Source organism: Atractosteus spatula, chromosome 4 (genome assembly GCF_055471065.1).
Source record: "Atractosteus spatula isolate fAtrSpa1 chromosome 4, fAtrSpa1.hap1, whole genome shotgun sequence".
Lineage (NCBI taxonomy): Eukaryota > Metazoa > Chordata > Actinopteri > Semionotiformes > Lepisosteidae > Atractosteus > Atractosteus spatula.
The window spans coordinates 51518434-51536483 of record NC_142709.1 but is presented as its reverse complement, the minus strand read 5'-3'; the positions used below and the strand labels follow the sequence as shown (position 1 = coordinate 51536483).

At 37.0% G+C, this 18050-nt stretch overlaps 1 protein-coding gene across 2 annotated transcripts in view; it reads left to right on the top strand.

The window, feature by feature from the left end:
• Nucleotides 1-181: 181 nt before the first annotated feature.
• mospd2 (motile sperm domain containing 2) overlaps nucleotides 182-18050 on the top strand; it is a 31570-nt gene continuing 13701 nt past the window's right edge. The window contains exons 1-9 of one of the 2 annotated variants that reach the window (XM_088913418.1): nucleotides 182-315; nucleotides 417-474; nucleotides 2555-2710; nucleotides 6508-6594; nucleotides 8153-8307; nucleotides 13238-13298; nucleotides 15150-15188; nucleotides 15713-15837; nucleotides 16046-16210. In XM_088913418.1, coding sequence (XP_088769544.1) covers nucleotides 283-315; nucleotides 417-474; nucleotides 2555-2710; nucleotides 6508-6594; nucleotides 8153-8307; nucleotides 13238-13298; nucleotides 15150-15188; nucleotides 15713-15837; nucleotides 16046-16210 — 879 coding nt within the window. In that variant the 5' untranslated portion in view covers nucleotides 182-282. Of the gene's footprint in view, nucleotides 316-416; nucleotides 475-2554; nucleotides 2711-6507; nucleotides 6595-8152; nucleotides 8308-13237; nucleotides 13299-15149; nucleotides 15189-15712; nucleotides 15838-16045; nucleotides 16220-18050 lie in introns of both variants that reach the window. The other variant, XM_088913417.1, reaches the window with a different exon arrangement.

Sequence of the window (18050 nt, the reverse complement as noted above, 5' to 3'; positions counted from 1 at the left end):
TATATATGTATCATTTTTCTGAGAATGTAGTTTTGATTTTTTTTTCTGACAATAATTTATTACTGATCATACAGCAATATCACGTGATTTTGACCTTGCTCAGTCCAGATTGCGGAATCCAGGAAGTAATGCAACTAGCGTCATACTTGCTTAAGCAAGGAGAAGGGGCACAGGCTGACATCATGTACACGTGGAGCCAAAATGGAGAAGATTACGTCTCCAGTTTCATAGGAGTTCCTACCGTATGAACTTTGGCTCTGTCTATGTATTATCATTGTTAACATGGCGGATGTTGGGATAACTGAATCAGAACAGGTACAAGAAATTTAAAGCGACAACTGTTGTATGTTTGTTATAAATTTACATTGTACATGCCGAACTAGTAATGATTATGTACTTGTTTACTTCCTCGACAGGAAGTCGAGAAGAAAATCGAAGAGATCAGACAGCGATTCAAAACCGAGTACATCCAAGGTGAGTTAAAAATTAAAACGTGTTCTTTCTGATTGACACGATATTGGTTGTAGTGACTTATATATGCTACTCACTTGTTGTTGAAGTGAGTTAGGAGTGATAGCATACTTTTTATGTTTTTTCCTTAAGTCTTTATAGTTATTGGATTTATCCCACCCACACCGTAACCAGCTACATATTAATAAAATCCTAACGATTTGTATCACAGGTAATGTATTTTGCCGTAATCTAGTGTGTTTTATGTGAAGCTTGGATCAGTCAGTGTTGTATAACCAGTTGTGTTATAGTCCTGAAAACTGTCGGCTTTTCAGTGTCTTTGATTGGAAACCACGCGGTCAAACGAGTTAGTACAGTACATCTAGCGGTCCTGCACCTGTAGGGAAGTTTGTTTTACAGTAAAACAGCAAAGCATTACCGGGACAGATCCGGTTTATACTAAATATTTTATTTATTTACCCCGATTATTTATATAATTTTAGATTATTATGCCAAAACGTCTAATTTGCCAGTTGTGAAATAAAGTCTGATGTCTGCTGTTTATACAATTTATACCTGACAACACAGTAGAAGTATGTTTACTGCCATATCAGGTTAAAAGAAAACCAGTTAAAGACCATTTAAAATTAATATCAGTTCTGTGGTTTAGCAGGGTTTCATTTAAATATATTACTATAATAAACTGTAGATTGATCTGTACCTACAATTTTGTTATGGTAGAAGAAGAAAGTAACCACAATATTTCCAGTTATACACTTATTGGAAGAAGACTAATATATTGGTAATACCTGATATCATTTAACAGAAAGTCTTTTGCCATAAAAAAACCCTTCAGAATTGTTTTTGATTGTTCCTGTACCGGTGGATCTGCAGATCCAAGATGTATGTTTTGTAAGAAATGTCCACAGAGGGTATCACTTCCTATTTTGTGATTTGCTGTACATTATTTCTGAACTGTACATGGATTAACAAAGCTTCAGTCAGTTTTGGTTTCATATTTGCATTGTTAATGATCTGGTCCGAGTACAGAATAAAGTATGAACTGTATGTAAAGTATGAACTTTATGTTTTACCACCTGCATTTTAGGTTTATATTTTTATCCCATGACTATACCAATTAAAACATTCACATTTCCTGGCCTTGTTGTAACTGTAACTCATCTCCCTAAAGTTACTTATTTTTATCATACTTGATTATGAAATAAAGAATTCCCTGCAGAGTCAATGATTTATTTTTTCCAAGGTCTCATTAGGCCAAGAGTCTGTAAACATTTTGCAGTATTGTACTGTATGTTGTAACCTGGAATGTTTTTTAAGCTTTCTATGTTCCTATGTGTAGTGGTACTAGTCAAATATCACATTGCTCTGATCAAAGTAAGGCTTTTTCTGGTTGTCAAATAGTCTTTTGAATAATACAGCCTGCTTTTTTATAGTAAAGTTTAAAGACAAGTTGACAAGGGAAGAGATTAGCAAAAGATTTAATCACATTACAGTATTTTCAATAGTCTCTTATCCAATTCAGGATCACCGTGGCCTGTAGCCTATCCTGGGAAGCACTGGCACAAGGCAGGATACACCCTGGACTGGGCACACAGACACAAACATGCACACGTTCACACGTAGGATAAGGGCCACTTATCCTACCCACATTGGACAACAGGAGGAAACCAGCGCACTCGGAGTTAAACCATATGAACGTGAGGAGAACACACAAACTCCACATGGAGAGCACCCCAGGAATTGACCCCAGGCCCCAGCACTGAGTGGCAGCTATGCTATCCACTGTGCCACCCCAACACTAGTTTTGTTGTCTGCCAATTCTGCTTCATATAAACACACACATTGTTTTCATTTGACTAAACCAGCAAGCCCTGTGCTAAGTACCAGCTGTATAGTGGTCCCTGCTTAATGCAGAGGAATGAATTAGAGAGAGGGGTTTGAGCCAGATAGTGAGGATATTGAGAAAGAGTAAAGTGACTGCAAGGCAGAATAGCATTGCCACAGGGCTGCCTTAGAAACACCGTCCATAGCTAAAGCGTTTTTGGAAATGGAAAACAATGACAGTGTCCTGCATTTCACACAGACCCAACAGACAAGTACGACGACCGGGATGTGGAGAGGCTGAGGAAGGACGACCTGCTGGTCGAAAGCTACCTCACGTGGCGTCACTTCGTTGTAGACGATGCCCTGAAAATGATAGACGAGAGCTTTCAGTGGAGAAAGGAATACAAAGTTAATGGTAAGGGGAGCCAACTACAAACCTGCTCTTTTTGCGAATAAAGCAATGTGTGTATCCTGGGGAAATGGAATAAACAGGGAATTAGTATTGTTTTACTAGGGGAATTCCTTGTTAACTTGTGTGACCTTGAAAAGGCTAGATTCCAACCAAAGACCACATAGATACAGTGTTTACAGACATGTGTGTAAGAGGAAACAAAAAAAAAGGAAGATCCTGTTACTTGGTCTGTGGTTCCTGTATCAGCACATTAAACCTTAACTGTAAAATTTTGAGGTGTAATTGTGAATGAATCTAAATTATATTTCATTTTTAGTATGTGATGTCCATTGGAGCAGCCCTAAATGAAAGAAAGTATATTTGTAAGAAATTGTATGCTAAATCAAGCAGTTTCTTTTACTATAAATGGAGGCAGTTCTGTCTTCACCCTTAGTACAGCACACAGTAGAAGTAGTGCAATAGTAAACTTTATTTTGGTTGGAACAAAAACAAATAATCATTGGTCTCGAAAGTATGATGGGACTCCATATTATTGAAACAGTGTAATAAGTGCAATTTATTCTTTAGATTTTTTCTGTTCTTTAATTTTGGATTTAACCGTGACCACTGCTTTTGGGGGGCTTGTTAGTATTATATAGTCAACAGCCATATCACCCTGCAATGCAAAACTGGCAGCCCACTGAAGCTCAGCAGGTGTGAGCCTGGTTAGTACCTGGATGGAGACCTCCTGGGAAAAACTAAGGTTGCTGCTGGAAGAGGTGTTAGTGGGACCAGCAGGGGGCGCTCACCCTGCGGTCTTTGTGAGACCCCAATGCCCCAGTATAGTGACGGGGACACTATACTGTAAAAAGGTGCCACCCTTCGGATGAGATGTAAAACTGAGGTCCTGTCTCTGTGGTCATTAAAAATCCAAGGGCAGTTCTCGAAAAGAGTAGGGGTGTAACCCTGGCGTCCTGGCCAAAGTTCCCATTGGCCCTCACCAATCATGGCCTCCTAATAATCCCCATCTATGAATTGGCTTCATTACTCTGTTCTCATCACATCATGATGTGTGGTGAGCGTTCTGGCGCACTATGGCTGCTGTCACATCATCCAGGTGGATGCTGAACATTAGTGATGGTGGGGAGTCTCCATTACCTGTAAAGCGCTTTGAGTGGAGTGTCCAGAAAAGTGCTATATAAGTGTAAGGAAATGTTATTATTATATATAAATTCACAATCAAATTATAATAAATACCACTGTATGTCAAATGTCAGCTCTGAGATTCAAGGCTATGGACAGAAATTTCCAAGATGACGATGATGGTGCTTACTGTTATAATTTATATTAAGAATATACTTTTTGACTCACTGTTGGTGACAAAGGTTCAGTAAGTGATTCTTTACTTTGGCACCACCAAACTATTTTGCTCTTTAGAATTAGTCATTTAATTAGGCGTACAAAACTGTGACTTATTTCAGACAGTACTGTGCACAGATTTGACATTTCTAGTATAATTGATTTGTATGATGTTCTCTTTTCTGTGAGATGTGTGTTTGCATATCTGCACTTATTTAAACCTCAAATTTGCAATCCATGAAATCCAATCACTGGTAGGATATTTTATTATGCATCTAAAAGCACTTGGTAATCAAAGGTTATTACTGTATTTCACAGGATTACATTCAGAAGTAATTGTGTTTGCCATTTGGAAGTTATGGATTAGAATCCAAATCCTCTTTATTTTAATGCACAAATTAAGGGCAGAAAAGGAACTAATTTCTGGTCAGTAGTATCCAATCGCAGGAATTATATGCACTTGGAAATCGCCGCCACTATTAAGTAAAGTGGACTTTGTGAAACAGCATATGACATCCTCTTTCTTACAGAGAAGCACAGTGTTTAGACAGAGGGTCTTAAAAGGCACGATCAATCACTTTGTCACACTTAAACTATTTCAAACTGTCATGTAAACTGATTGTGTTTACCTTATGTGAACCCAGTGTAGCAGCCCTGCCAGTGAGCAAATACTAGTAGTAAATGAAAGGCCAAGTAAAAGTAAGTTTAACTTCTCATCCTTATTACATCCTTATCTATCATATTAACACAAGTTTGTGTTTATGTAAACCTCCAATTGCATGTGTTTATATATTTATACAGTAATGTATGTTAATCTAATTTTAAAAGATAGCCTAAAGTTGACAACAGGAAGATGGAGGCAAAATATACTCATTTAATAATCTTAAACATTTGAGTATGCGTGTCTGTGTTATACAACCAAATTGTTGTGCTGCCGAAAATAAATTTAAAGGAAAATCTCATTATGGCAATGCATGTAGTGATTTGCATGGTATAATCATGCTTTATGACTGTACTGTCAAATGCAGACATTTAAATATCACATAATTCCACCGCATTTTCAGAATGGCATGTAATCCTGGCTTCCCAGTGCTTACAGTCTGATGTTAGTCCAAGGCCAGGCTACACTATTGAGAGGTCACCAGCCTGTAGCAGTGCACATACACACACATGCACAACAGGGTGTTGCAATACATGCACACGAACACAACACATGCCCACATACAGGGACAATTTAGAGACAGTAGTTAACCTGGCCAGCAAGTCTTTGTCAGTGGGAGGGAACCAGAGCACCTTGAGAAACACACACCAGTATGGGGAGAACGTGCAAACTCCACGCAGAAGGCTTCCCAGGCCGTAATTTTTACCCAAAGCCCAAGAGCTGTGGGGCAACAGTGCTAACCACCACTCTGTTACTCTTAATGTTTCACTCCTCACAAGTAACAGTCCTTTGACAGGCAGTTTGCATTGGTGTGTCCTGTTTAACAGAGCATTTGCTGAAATGAAAGATTGAAAATCAGTGTTCTTATATCCACATAAACCACAATGCGTTGCACTCTTAAGCAAGAGCAGAATATTTCTCCTTCAACCTAAAGAACCTTGTTGCAAATGAATTTATCTTCACATAGTGGATTTTTGTATGTGCAAAATATATTGTTTAGAATTAATCACTGTATTAAATGTGATGTTTTCCTCTTAACCACGTGTTCTGAACAGAGACTGTTTTTTTTAACAATAGCTGGATTGTTTGGTGTTTGACCATGTGGAATACATTCTCTGGGCTGTGCTTTGTAGCAGCATCACAGATGCAAGTGCATTGAAACAGCAGTATTAGGAGTTATACCAGAAATGACGACAAAATCCTGTCCTCTCCCCTTCATACGCAGTCATTTCTGCTTTTGTTTTCTCTTTTTTTGTTGTTGTTAAATAGAGGACCCCCTCATGAAACACAGAGACATTTTCTTAGAAAAAACATATAAAACTAGTTAATAGCAACAAACATTTTATGGTCAGCATCAATGCTTAAATTATTCAAATATGTTAATCTGTCTCAAAAGAATCTAATTCTCACAGGCTCAGGCCTCTTACCACTGTTAGCTAAATAGTGGTAAAGCAGAAGTACTTTTTGTTTTACATGAGGGAATTTTCCTATCAGAATGCCCGTCAAAGTCCATAATCGGATTCGAAAAAGTAGATGTACAAAATGTAGCTTTTCATAGAGCACCATTTTAAAAAAATTACAGTTACGTGCCATCTTCACGATATGAAGCTGTCTCTAAGGTTTGCTTCAGGAGCCCCTTCTTGCTTTCTTTAGCTGGAGGACTGGCTCTGGCAGATGAGGCCCGGCTGTCGGCCTGAGGGTGCTTCAGGCTTTTCTCTCTGCTCTTGCTTCAGACGAGTTGGGCTTTTTTTTCCAAAGGATCGCCTTGCTGGTACGAGTGTCAATCTGTGTTGTGCTGCAGATCTCACTGAGAGCAGTATCCCCCGGTGGATGTTTGAAACTGGTGCGGTCTATCTCCATGGTTACGATAAAGAGGGCAACAAGTTATGTAAGTTGTTTTTATGTATTTACCGGTGTGTTTTTTTTATATTGTAAAAACATGGCAGTTCTTAAGGGATTGGAAATAATTTGTCCTAGAGGAGAGGATTTCAATTCTTAGGTATGATAAATACAAATAGTTTGCTGTTATAATACTTCTGATAATATTTGTGTGCTTCAAGGAATTTTAAATATCATTTTACTTTATATTCTATTGTAATGACAATAGTTTTATTTAAAGACTCTTTTTTTCCCTTTGACCTTATCGGTTGCTCTGTTTTCTACTTGGTAATTGGTATTTTTATCTTTTGCTGCCACTCATGCATTTAGATGATTTAAAAGCTTTTTCTTGCCCCTTGCAATCAAATCAGACATTCTAATTAGTCTGAAGGAGAGCCTGGGCTGTTTCTTTTTTGCGCTAGTTAATTTTAGGACATTGTCTGCAACAAAAAGAACAATTTTCAACATCGCTGTTGGTGGAGCTGAGAATTCTAAAGCAGAGTTTGGCAACACTAGTCCTACAGTTCTTTATAGGCAATCACCCTTACGTGTTCAGTTTCCAAATGCTTAGAACAGTGTCTTTTTACCCACTTCATGGGATGATTAGGCAGTTTTGCAATCGTTTGAAATGCAAATCCCAGCACTCTTTGTTCCCCAGGAATCCCAGTTGGTCACTAAGTGACCACATGAAGTAAGCTGAACCAGTTAACTGAATAAATTGATCAAAACTCCAGTGTGTCCCAGGTGTTTAGAAACTGTTGATTTAAGGGTGACCTACTGTATAAGACCTGCAGGGCTGTGGCTCTCCAGAGGCATTGCCTGAGCACTGTGTTTGCAACACTGTTTCTCCAGTGAATTAATCCAGCGCTTCAACACAGCCCTGCACCCCTGAGTCAGAGGTGCACCCATGTTCATTTAGAAACATCCTTAAATATACTTACAGAATATTAGAGTTTCAAACAGTGTCAAATCAGTGCTAAATCAGTATTTCATCCTCCAACCTAACTTGATCTAGTTGTCTTCACCACAGGCAACACAAACCCTAAACCTATTACACAACATAACACAATTTGGGCAGGCAAAGGATAATCGTATTGTGGTTTCTGCTGTCCTACTTTTTTCAAAGCAGCATTTGTAAATATGAAAGGACTGATGGTTTAATTTTTTTTTTTAAAGCGGAGTATTCAGTTTTCATGTGCCTAGCTATGCTAATGGTTTAAGGTGAAATGCTGTTGTTTACCATGTTTTTAACAATATACTGTATTTATATTTTGGAATTTATAAATTCCATTAGTGAGCTAAATACACAGAAGACTGGCATATTATTGGTCAAATAATCTTAACTTCTCCATGGAAAACTGGAGCACCCTTTTAAATCTCCCATTACAACCTGCCTCCTTTAGATAGATGGCTAATGCCACAGATGAACAGAAGCCCCCTCCGGAAAACTTTGATAGCAAACACTACACTTCCTTTATGAAGTGTCCTGTGACCCTTTTGTCTTTACCTGAAATACAGACCGCCCTGAAATGAACCTCATTGTGCTGTATTTCCATGTGTCATGTTAGTCTGGTTCAAGGTGAAGCTGCATGTAAAGGATGCCAAGATGGTGGTGGACAAGAAGAAATATGTGGCGTTCTGGTTGGAGCGCTACGCGAAACGAGAGCCTGGAATGCCCCTGACCGTGGTGTTCGATATGTCAGAGTCCGGGCTCAGCAATATCGTGAGTATTTTACGCTTGTTTCTCTGATAAAAATGTTTCAGTCCATGAAGACGCTGAGCAACATTCATCCCTGAAGACGCAATGTTTTAAAGGAGTTTCTAGAAAGTCACGTGGCTTGCTGGCGTGCAGTGCAATCTGTGCACGAATCTATCAAAGCTTAATTCGTCAAGTTATACCGTCACTGTATCCAGTAGCATGAACAAACTAGGTCTGAGCAAAAAGGCTGTGGAAAAATTGTAGTTTTGAGTAAAATACACTGTTGTGCAAGGCTCTTTGCTGTCTTAGTCTTAGATAAAATCTAATACAATATTTTGAGCCAGTAGTGATGTTTACTATTTTAGCAACTTTTGATTGTGTCTAATCCATCTTAATTACATGATTGCAATAAGGTATCTTAAATTCTCACTTGATCAGAAGTTGATCACAATAGCTTTCGGTAAACCACATATGAGAAACCATTCTGAAGCATTATGGTAGCACACCCATCACATTTACCCATCAAATCTTATTGACTCATCGTTAACATAATATCTTGCTCTCTACACATCTATGCTGTTACTGTTAAATACATATATTCTGTAGTACAAAAAAACAGAATGCAGGCATCCACTGTTAGCAACAAAATAGTTGATATTTCAGTACATCACCATAGAATTGTTGAAAAACAGGAAGAACAATGATTTAATTTATTTTAATTTATGTATTTTTCCATATGATAAATTATACCTTTTATCAAATGACAAATTGCTATATTTCTTCTATATTTCTTCTTTATTTTCTCTGACTTTGCCGTTCATTCATGAAAAACTTTAACCTTAAATCCATGGATTGTAAAAAAGCCATACTTTGCTCCTCTTTGTTAGGTTGCATTATCTTAGTAACAAGGAGTTAATCTGTTGTTTTTATTATTTTCTTGATTACTTAAATGGAGTGACTTAGTAGACATCATGTCTCTTCAACTTAATTAGGTGACTTTTTAATGCAACTGTGATTTGTTAATTTGCCGTTCTCTTAGACTTTGTTTGCAATACATTCTAACATTGAATGTAATACGCAGTGCAGCAAAGGATTGGAATTGATCAGCCATTCACCTTTAAATCCTGCAAGGGTAATCTGTCTAGGTTTATTTTTTAATCCTTGCACTGATTTAGCTCTAGTGTAGTCCAACAAGGATGCAGTCACTTTAAGTATATTTTACATTTATTTTATTCACACATACTGTACATGCAGGAGAACTTTTAAACATTTCTTATAGTGTTTTTGCTGTTGTTGCATCTGCATTAATTTTCAAGTGGCAGTCAAAGTATTTCAGGATAGTGCAATGTGTGTATGAAATACAGTACAGTATAATTATTGGAATAAAAAAAAAAGAAATTCTGAATGGGACATATAGAAGGACAAGTACAGTTTGCTAGCTGTATCTCACCTAGTGCAAACAAAGAACTGTTGATGTGCTAAGCAAACCCCAGGAAGCTGTGTCCTGTGTTGAACTGTATGACAATAGACCAGCGGGCAGCATCTGGACAGTAACAGACTTGCAAGCTCTGGGTGTGTCATGACGAGTTACAAAAGCACAACAGACAGATGTGACAGAATAGGCATACAGGACATCCTGCTTTTTGTAGTTTCTGTTTGTTTTGGGAATAAGCAGTAACTTAAATCCTTTCCAGTATGTTTATATGATAGACATGTTAGAGATAGAGGTATAGTCCTTTTTAAAAAAAAGTGTGTTTCACAGATGTGGATATTATTGTACTATAAACCTTTTTCTGTAGAGGCGGTGTTGAACTGTCAAAAGGATGTACTACATTGAACTCCTCAGTAGACAAAGATTTCTGAAGATAAGATCCTTTCTGGAATATTCCTCCCAACAACAGTTTTCTTGCATAATACTTGTAGATTAGTTATTCATGTGCTGTAGCCTGAGCTCTTCAATTTTAGATAAAGGAAAAAAAAAGAAAACATTGAATTAATACCATCCCCTGTTGGGCCTCTTAAAAGAAAAGAAAAAAACACTGGCAAATACACAGGAGGGAAAGATCTTCAAACAGGGTTAAGGAAGACCTTTAAAAAAGTCACCGGTGTCTTCTGCATTATGATGAACACCGCAGCGTTAAATTAAAAAGAGCTAAATCCTTCTTTCGCTGAAGGTGGTTTTATAATAAAAGGTTGTTCATGAGATACGGTTGGATTTGCATGTGTAATTCTCTGAGGCTTCAGTTCTCAAAAGATAAAATGAGTAATTATTTTTTATCATGGTTTCTGAAGAAGAAGATTTATAATTTATTAAAGGACATGCCTGAAGGACACTTATTTTTATAGAAGTTGAGCAAAAGTTTCCTTATTATGTATTAAGCGATGATTTTGTGATTTAAACTGTATTGCTGTGTGCAGAGTTCAGTAGCAACCTTTTCTTCCTGCACTGACTCCAGCATTGTCAGCTATCCTAATACAAGGCACTGCTGAAAATAATACTCTGTTTATTTCTCGGCTAAGCAGCATGAAGGGAACATGCTAAGGTAACTATCATAGTAGAGAACTGTCCTTTTTCACACCTTTCTGTTTATGGAAACATTGCTGGATTAGATTTTTTTTTAAATTAAGAGCAGTGCTCTCTGCTACATTTACATATGCTGTTTTTGCTTTTTTTTTGCTAAATACATTTCATAGTCCCAAACTACTGTCACATACTGATTTTTTTAATTCAAAAGCAAATTCTAAAAGCAGAAAGTAGTGTAATCAATAAGTATGTATTCCAGTTAAACACCACTATAATATATAGCATGTCAAAATGTCTTGACTGGTCTCTTTTGTAAAAACTGGTAATTGTGCATTATTTTTGGTAATGTACCTCACCCTGACAATTGTTAGTCTCTGGTACTGCAGGGGGAAAAGGAGGACCTGCAGATATACTTGTTTGATAGCCCAGAGACATCTATCTGTTCGTCAGACACCCGATAACCTCTGCAGTGACTGACAGGGGGAGTTAGTGCCGATTGGAGGAGCGGCACATCTCTCGCTGACATCACTGCAGGCCTGCCAGTGCCTGCAGTTCCCCTGAAGCCCAGCAGGTGGTGTGCTGCCTGTGGTTCTCCTCCACTTGGGTGCTGGGACACAGTCAGCTGTTAACCAGACTGAGGCTCGACTAAAAGACATCCTTTAGTATTGGTCATTGTTATCTTATTAAACATTATTGTAATCTTTAATCCACAAAGATTAAAAAAATAAATGACTGTTATTTTTTATTATATTAATATTTAAAGCCATTTTTTGTGGCCTTTATCCACAGTTTTTGTGTTGTGATATTGACTTCTTAGGAGACGTGCATTGTTTAATGCATGTATGTTTTCTAAATATGCCAACATCAGTCAAGTAAATCAGTATAATTCAAAGTATATTAATATATTGCAAATATATACTATATGTGATGATACAATGATAAAGAGGGATAAACGGTTGTGTTTAATTTACTGTATATCTGTTTTCTAAGTGTAAAGGAAACAACAGAAGTTTCATTGTGCCAGAATTATACTTTTTTTAATTACTTCCCACAACATGTTTGAACACTATAAACATTGAACATAGGTTATCTGTTCAACAGGGTTGTTAGCTGACACTGATGAAATGTTGATATAAAGATATAAACCCTACAACCAGAAAATGGAAATTTTGAAATATTATTTTAGTTTTTGTGCAATTGATGACTATAATAACAAAAACAACAATGATTTAAAACCTCTGGCTTTCTGGGCACTATCCCCTTCTGGGAAAACAATAAAAACACACAAAGGTCATTGCTTGATTCTATAAACTTTGCTTTCCATTTCAAGCTTGAAAATGGATTTTCCTCAGGGACCTCTGTTGAGGTGGAAATGCATGCGCTGTGCTTTTGAGTAAATTATTTTGTATGCCAACCACCTGAAATGTATTTTCTAAAACAATAACAATACTTCGTTTTAGTCAGCATAATATAGTAGGTGAAAAATAAAAAAAAGAAGTACCTGTACGTCATATCAGTGTTGATAATGTAATAAAATTTAAACAAAGTAAACCCCTCTTAAAAAGGGCAATGACAAATGTGCCAAGAATCCTACTTCCATCTTTCTGTAACAGCTTGGATTTCAACTTGCAGTTGCAGAAGCATTCAGGTGCTGTGCCTTAGATGAGACATCAGTGTCAAGTTTATAAAGTTTAGTAAAAATACTGTTTAGTGAACATTATTTGTTACTTAGCAAACAATATTTGCGCTAGGCATGTCTGTAAGCATGTAGGCTTTATTTGGCATGCAGGGCTGCTGTAATAATAATGCTGTACCGGCCACCCAGTGTCTCTTGTAGAAATGGAGGAAAATGAATTGCCTTTCAGTCACTTTACCAGGCTTGTATGAATATAATATAATCTCTAAGACAGATGTGTCACTTGGAGATAAATTCTGCACACCACAAATTCTAATTAACACTTTGAGATTTTTTTTCTTTAAGTTACATGGCTATTAAAAACATTTGCTTTCAATTTCCAAAGGTTCCAACAATTCCGTTTTTATACATTTAGTGTTCTTTGTGGATCAGGCATCTGAGAAAAAAAGCCTGATAGTTATTACTGGTGATGTTAAAATAATCATCTCATGTACAGTATGTGAAGTCAATTCCAGCTCTTTAGCCAGAGGCTAAAGGTGACGTGCTGTAAATACTCTATCATGAGTACTCTTAATTAATTTGGAAAACTTGTTGATGAGAGCAGTGCCTCGTCACTTTGCATTTCAGGCTCTCAATTTAATGCTTGAGTTATTTGATCGCACGCTCACCTACTATATGTGAGTTAGAGGTACAGTAGAATTAATTGAAATTGCCCAAAATATTATTGTATATTGATAAATCAATTTTTAATACTCCTGTGTTAGAAGAACATTTTAATTATTTTTCTGTTTCAGGATATGGACTTTGTGAAGTACATCATAAATTGCTTCAAGGTGTACTATCCTAAGTTCCTTTGTAAGTATCAACATATTTGTCTTTAAATCTTTTTCCTTTAAAAAAGGCTAGACTTTAAAAAAATACTAAAAAATATTATTCAAAGGTGTTGGAATTTGAATTTGTTCCTGCTTTTACACAGTATCTAACAAGAAGGAAAATACATGAGCTCGAATATTTCATATTTTCTTTATGGTGTTATTCCAAATTAGTATGAATAAAGGCCTAATAACCTTAATTTTTTAATAAACCTTAATTAACTTTAATTTTACATGTTGGAATAACTAATTAATTTCTGTTTTGGGATTTGCCATAACACCCTTAGAAACACATGACATGTCAGAATAGGCCATTTGCTGGGGTAAATGAAACTGTATTGGATTAACAGGAGGAAAGGAAAAACAGTGATGTGAAGGTTAAATATTTACTTACTGGAACTCTTGTAAACATTTTTGTTTGCTTTTCACCTCAAATTATTTAACTACCCTGAAAATTATGTTTACTAATCATTTGTAACTTTATTATTCACTTATTATTGGCAGAAAATCAGGAAAGTGTTGTATTTGGTTGTTTCATGTTTGCAGGCCTGATGTCCAAAATAAATAAATAAATGGAAGAAATCATTTCTAGACATGATCCTTGTGTGGAGTTTTCTTTAGTCATGATGTCACTGAAGCATATGCATGGAGGTGCTTAACGCAAGAGGCCTGTTCTTTTTCAGGAACCCCTTCAGCCACTTGTACACCATCCTCTATAGTGGTGATATTCACTCCTGTTCCTGCAGGGCTACAGCCTGCCAGGTTTTAAAGGTCACTTGTAATCCTCAATGAGTGATGACCTGGAAACTTTGGGTACCAATCATTCAAGAGTCCAACATTGATTAAAAAAAAAAGTGTGGGCCGAAAACCAGGGGAGACAGTGGCCCTGCAGGACCAGGAGTGAATGTCCAAAATGTGTTCACCACAAATAAACCAGGGAGAAGCAGGAAAAATGTCAAACTGTTTTTAGCTACCTACAATGAGAAAACTACAGCATCTGCATCTCCAAACTGCTTCAGGACACCTGTGATGTTGTACTACTGTAGTACTGTACACAGCATTGTAATACTGCAAGAGCAGTGTGCCTGGATTATGTTTATTCATATACTTTGATAACGATTCCTACCAAATATGTTTCTAGCATTGTGTATTTTGATTACTGCAGAGGAAACAAGAGCTTGCACTGTAGGAGGCATAAGCTTTGTGTATCACACCGGAATCAGTTGTAGGATCTAGTATTGCTTTGCTTTCTCTTAATTTATTATCTATTTTTCCAAAGCACATGAACAGCAGGATTAGAGTTTGCTTACATGTGGCTATTGAACTCAAAGCTGAAAACAAGGAGCATGAGAATTCATGAATACTAGTACGTCCGATGCTGTTTTCAGCTCTCCTTGCTTTTGGTCAGCTCTCTTCTCTTTTTGACGTCCTGTGCGTTTCTTTCAAAGCAAACCTGAGGAGGTCCACTGTGCACTGTAGGGTTTGCTTTTGTCTCAAGATCCATAGATGACAAAGAACAGAGTTCTGATATTGCACAGAGCTGGATTGCTCAGCATGGTTTTGAGGATGTGTTCTTATTCTGATATGTTAGTTATTTTAATACATTTATTAGTTATTTATGATGGAAAGGAATTTGTACAAAAAAAGTGCTTTGTACCAGAGGTCTTGTAACATACAGTACTTGCTTCCTATAGTTTAGTCATTTTCTTTTTTCAGCTTTCAATGCAGATAATTCTAAATCTGTACTATATAGTTACTATTCCCTATTTTGCCATCAGTGCTTACAATCTGAGCCTTGCCCTTAAGAACTCAAAAAATATTTTTTTTGTTTTAGCTAAAATGGTGATGTATGAAATGCCGTGGATTATGAATGGTGAGTAATTCATATCTACCTTATAATATATACTTTATTTTAAGTATCCCATATTTACTAGTAAAATTTATTATACATTGTAATAGATACTGAACAAATGTTCCTGAGTTTGATTATGAATAATTGTTGGCTGTATTTGTACTTGAAGAATACTCCCTTTACCAGATTTAGAGTAATTTTCTCTTATTACTGCAGCTATAGTTACCTGTGGCTTTATGAGCAGGACTTATTGTATTCTTTCATTACATCGTGTTTTTAAATCATTTTATGTTACTGCTGAATGTTTTGATACAGGATCGGAGTCCTGTAGGTTTTTTTGAAGTGCTTCAACAGGTTACTCAACTTCGTATCCAAATAATTAGCTCAGTTGGAAACAAGGTCAGAGATCAGAGATGTGATGAAACTCTGAGTTCCAGGTCAACAAGAGTTTAAAGTGAAGTTCTCATGGAAGACTTGTAGACTTGTTATTTCAAAGTCTTAACTTTTGTAAATGTGAACTTTTTTTTTTGCTATTTTTGCTTCAGCCGCCTGGAAGATTGTGAAGAGTTGGCTTGGCCCAGAGGCAATAAACAAACTGAAATTTGTCACAAAAAGTGACGTACAGGAGTACATTGGTGCCGAATACCTTCCACCACATATGGGAGGAACTGTAAGCATCGTTTTGTTTAGCAGATTCCAAGGAGTTAGTAAAAAAAAATAGTAATCTAAATGTTTTGCCTTTTTTTTTTCACTTGTACCAGGTAAAATGCACTTCTTGGTTGCTATTCGCACTTGTTCAGATTCAGAGTACCATTAACCAGGATTTGTTCTCATTCTGTAATCCCAAAATAATATATATATGTATTATTTTCTTCTAGGATTCCTTTAAATACAGCTATCCTCCCCTGCCAGACGATGATTTCCAATCCCCCATATCTGAAAATGGACCAATTGCTAGTGAAGATGAAGCTGAAAGCAAAGACGGTGAAGCAGAGGGCAGAGACACCCTGGAGTCTGGTCCCAACACTGAGCAAGCCCTTAAGGTAAAAAAGGTAAGCCCTGAAGCATGTTCTTATACTGCCCAAGTTCCAGCTTGGTAACATTTTAAAGAGTTTTAATGAAATTAACAGCCTCCTGCATTTTAATCTGCTTTTGTGCCTTTCTGATTGAGCTCTGTGTGTATGTGCTTACATCTGCCACAATTCAGACATAGTACACCATAAAGAAGACCCATCCACACGAGTATCCCCACATTTTAATCTTAATCACCAGTACTTTGCATGTTTTAAAATTTAGACTGTTCTGTTGGACTGTCTCCTTTGCATCTTAACCTGCTTTAACAGTTTTGCCATTTTGTAACCAAATATTGTAACAGTGACTTTTCATGTTTTCCACCACTCCCACTTAAGTCTCCTCAAACGTACTTTTAAAGCATTTGTGTACTCAGCACATATCTCTTAACACCACCCAAGGAACAGAAACTTGCGGTGCAGCACAGTCAAAATATGCCGGCCAGTGTTTCTGACTTCTCATCTGTGGATTAGTAATTATTGCTTTTTTAAAATAATTACAGAACATTGATTCTTCCATGATGCAGAACAAATCGCAATTTACCTTTCCTTCAAATCCTGCTCAGTTTCTGAATTATACAGATTCATTAAGGGTATGAAGCAGTATTTCTGTTTTAAAATCTTTCTTCCTGTCTGGTTCATATCCACCTTCACGAGCTATATGTTCAGCTACGGAAATCTATTTAAAAAATTTTTTTAGAAAAAAAGAATTATCAGGACTGGCTGTAATTATTTTTTTTTATGAAAATGTGTATCAAAGTTAATGAAAAAGGCTGTAGCAGCAAGCGCTTATTGGAGGACTTGTGAGTGTAGAATTAGTTTAGCTCATGCACCAGTTTTAATAATTAAGTGGTGCAAATACATTTGTTTTATTAATAAAGGTAAAATTAAAGCCACACAATCAGATACTGACACCAGTTTTCATAGGTCAGAGGTAGTAATTGTACAGATAATCGTTCCCTTGCTGAAGCTGGAGGTTGTTTGTGCTCTGTGATCTCAAAGGCCACTGAGCAATACAGGACGTGCTTACTCTCTGGCAGGGTGAGCAGGTATAGTCTCTGGACATCTGGGTTGTGCACCCCGCGCACACCAATCATGGCCAGAGCCCTCTTTTTTCACTCAGTTCGTTTCCTCCTTCTGACAAGTCTGCAAGTGGTGTACGTCTTCCCAGATATTCCTCCTTATTTGGTCAAGAGCCATTATCTCCTAGCTGTTGATGTCAGTGCTATCCGTGTTGTCTTTGAAGTCCTCTGGAGAAACTGCCTTGGCTGAGATGGAAGCAGAAACCATTTTGGATTGGCGTCTATGTAGTGGGTGCTTTGGTGACCTGGTTATTTTTGTCCTGGTGTTTCTTTCAAAGTGTCTCTCTGCAGGTCATGATCATATCTATCACCTATCTATCTTCCCCAGAGTGAGAACGATTCTATACTTGCTTGAGCAAAATGTCTTTGGCAGACTTTTATTATGTTCTTATAGGAAAATTGCTGCTTAAGGTGATTGTGCCATTAAGATTTTCTTTGCCCTTTTCCTGCTTCCTCGGAAAATCTGATGGATTTTCTTTGTCCTGTACTGAAGTTGATGTACTGAAGTTGGTGATTAGTCATTGCTTCTTACATTTAGACTTAGTGCAGGATCACCTCTTGTCTTCTAAGATTATAACAAATGCCAGTTTCCTGTGGTAACACTGTGATACAGAAAGAGCCCAGAGTTCACTTATTCTTGAAAAACAGGAATACTGTCCTCATGAGGGAACAAGGATTGGTGTGGATTGCATAAGGTCATATGCCTTTTTTTGTTGTGGTTAAATTTTAGG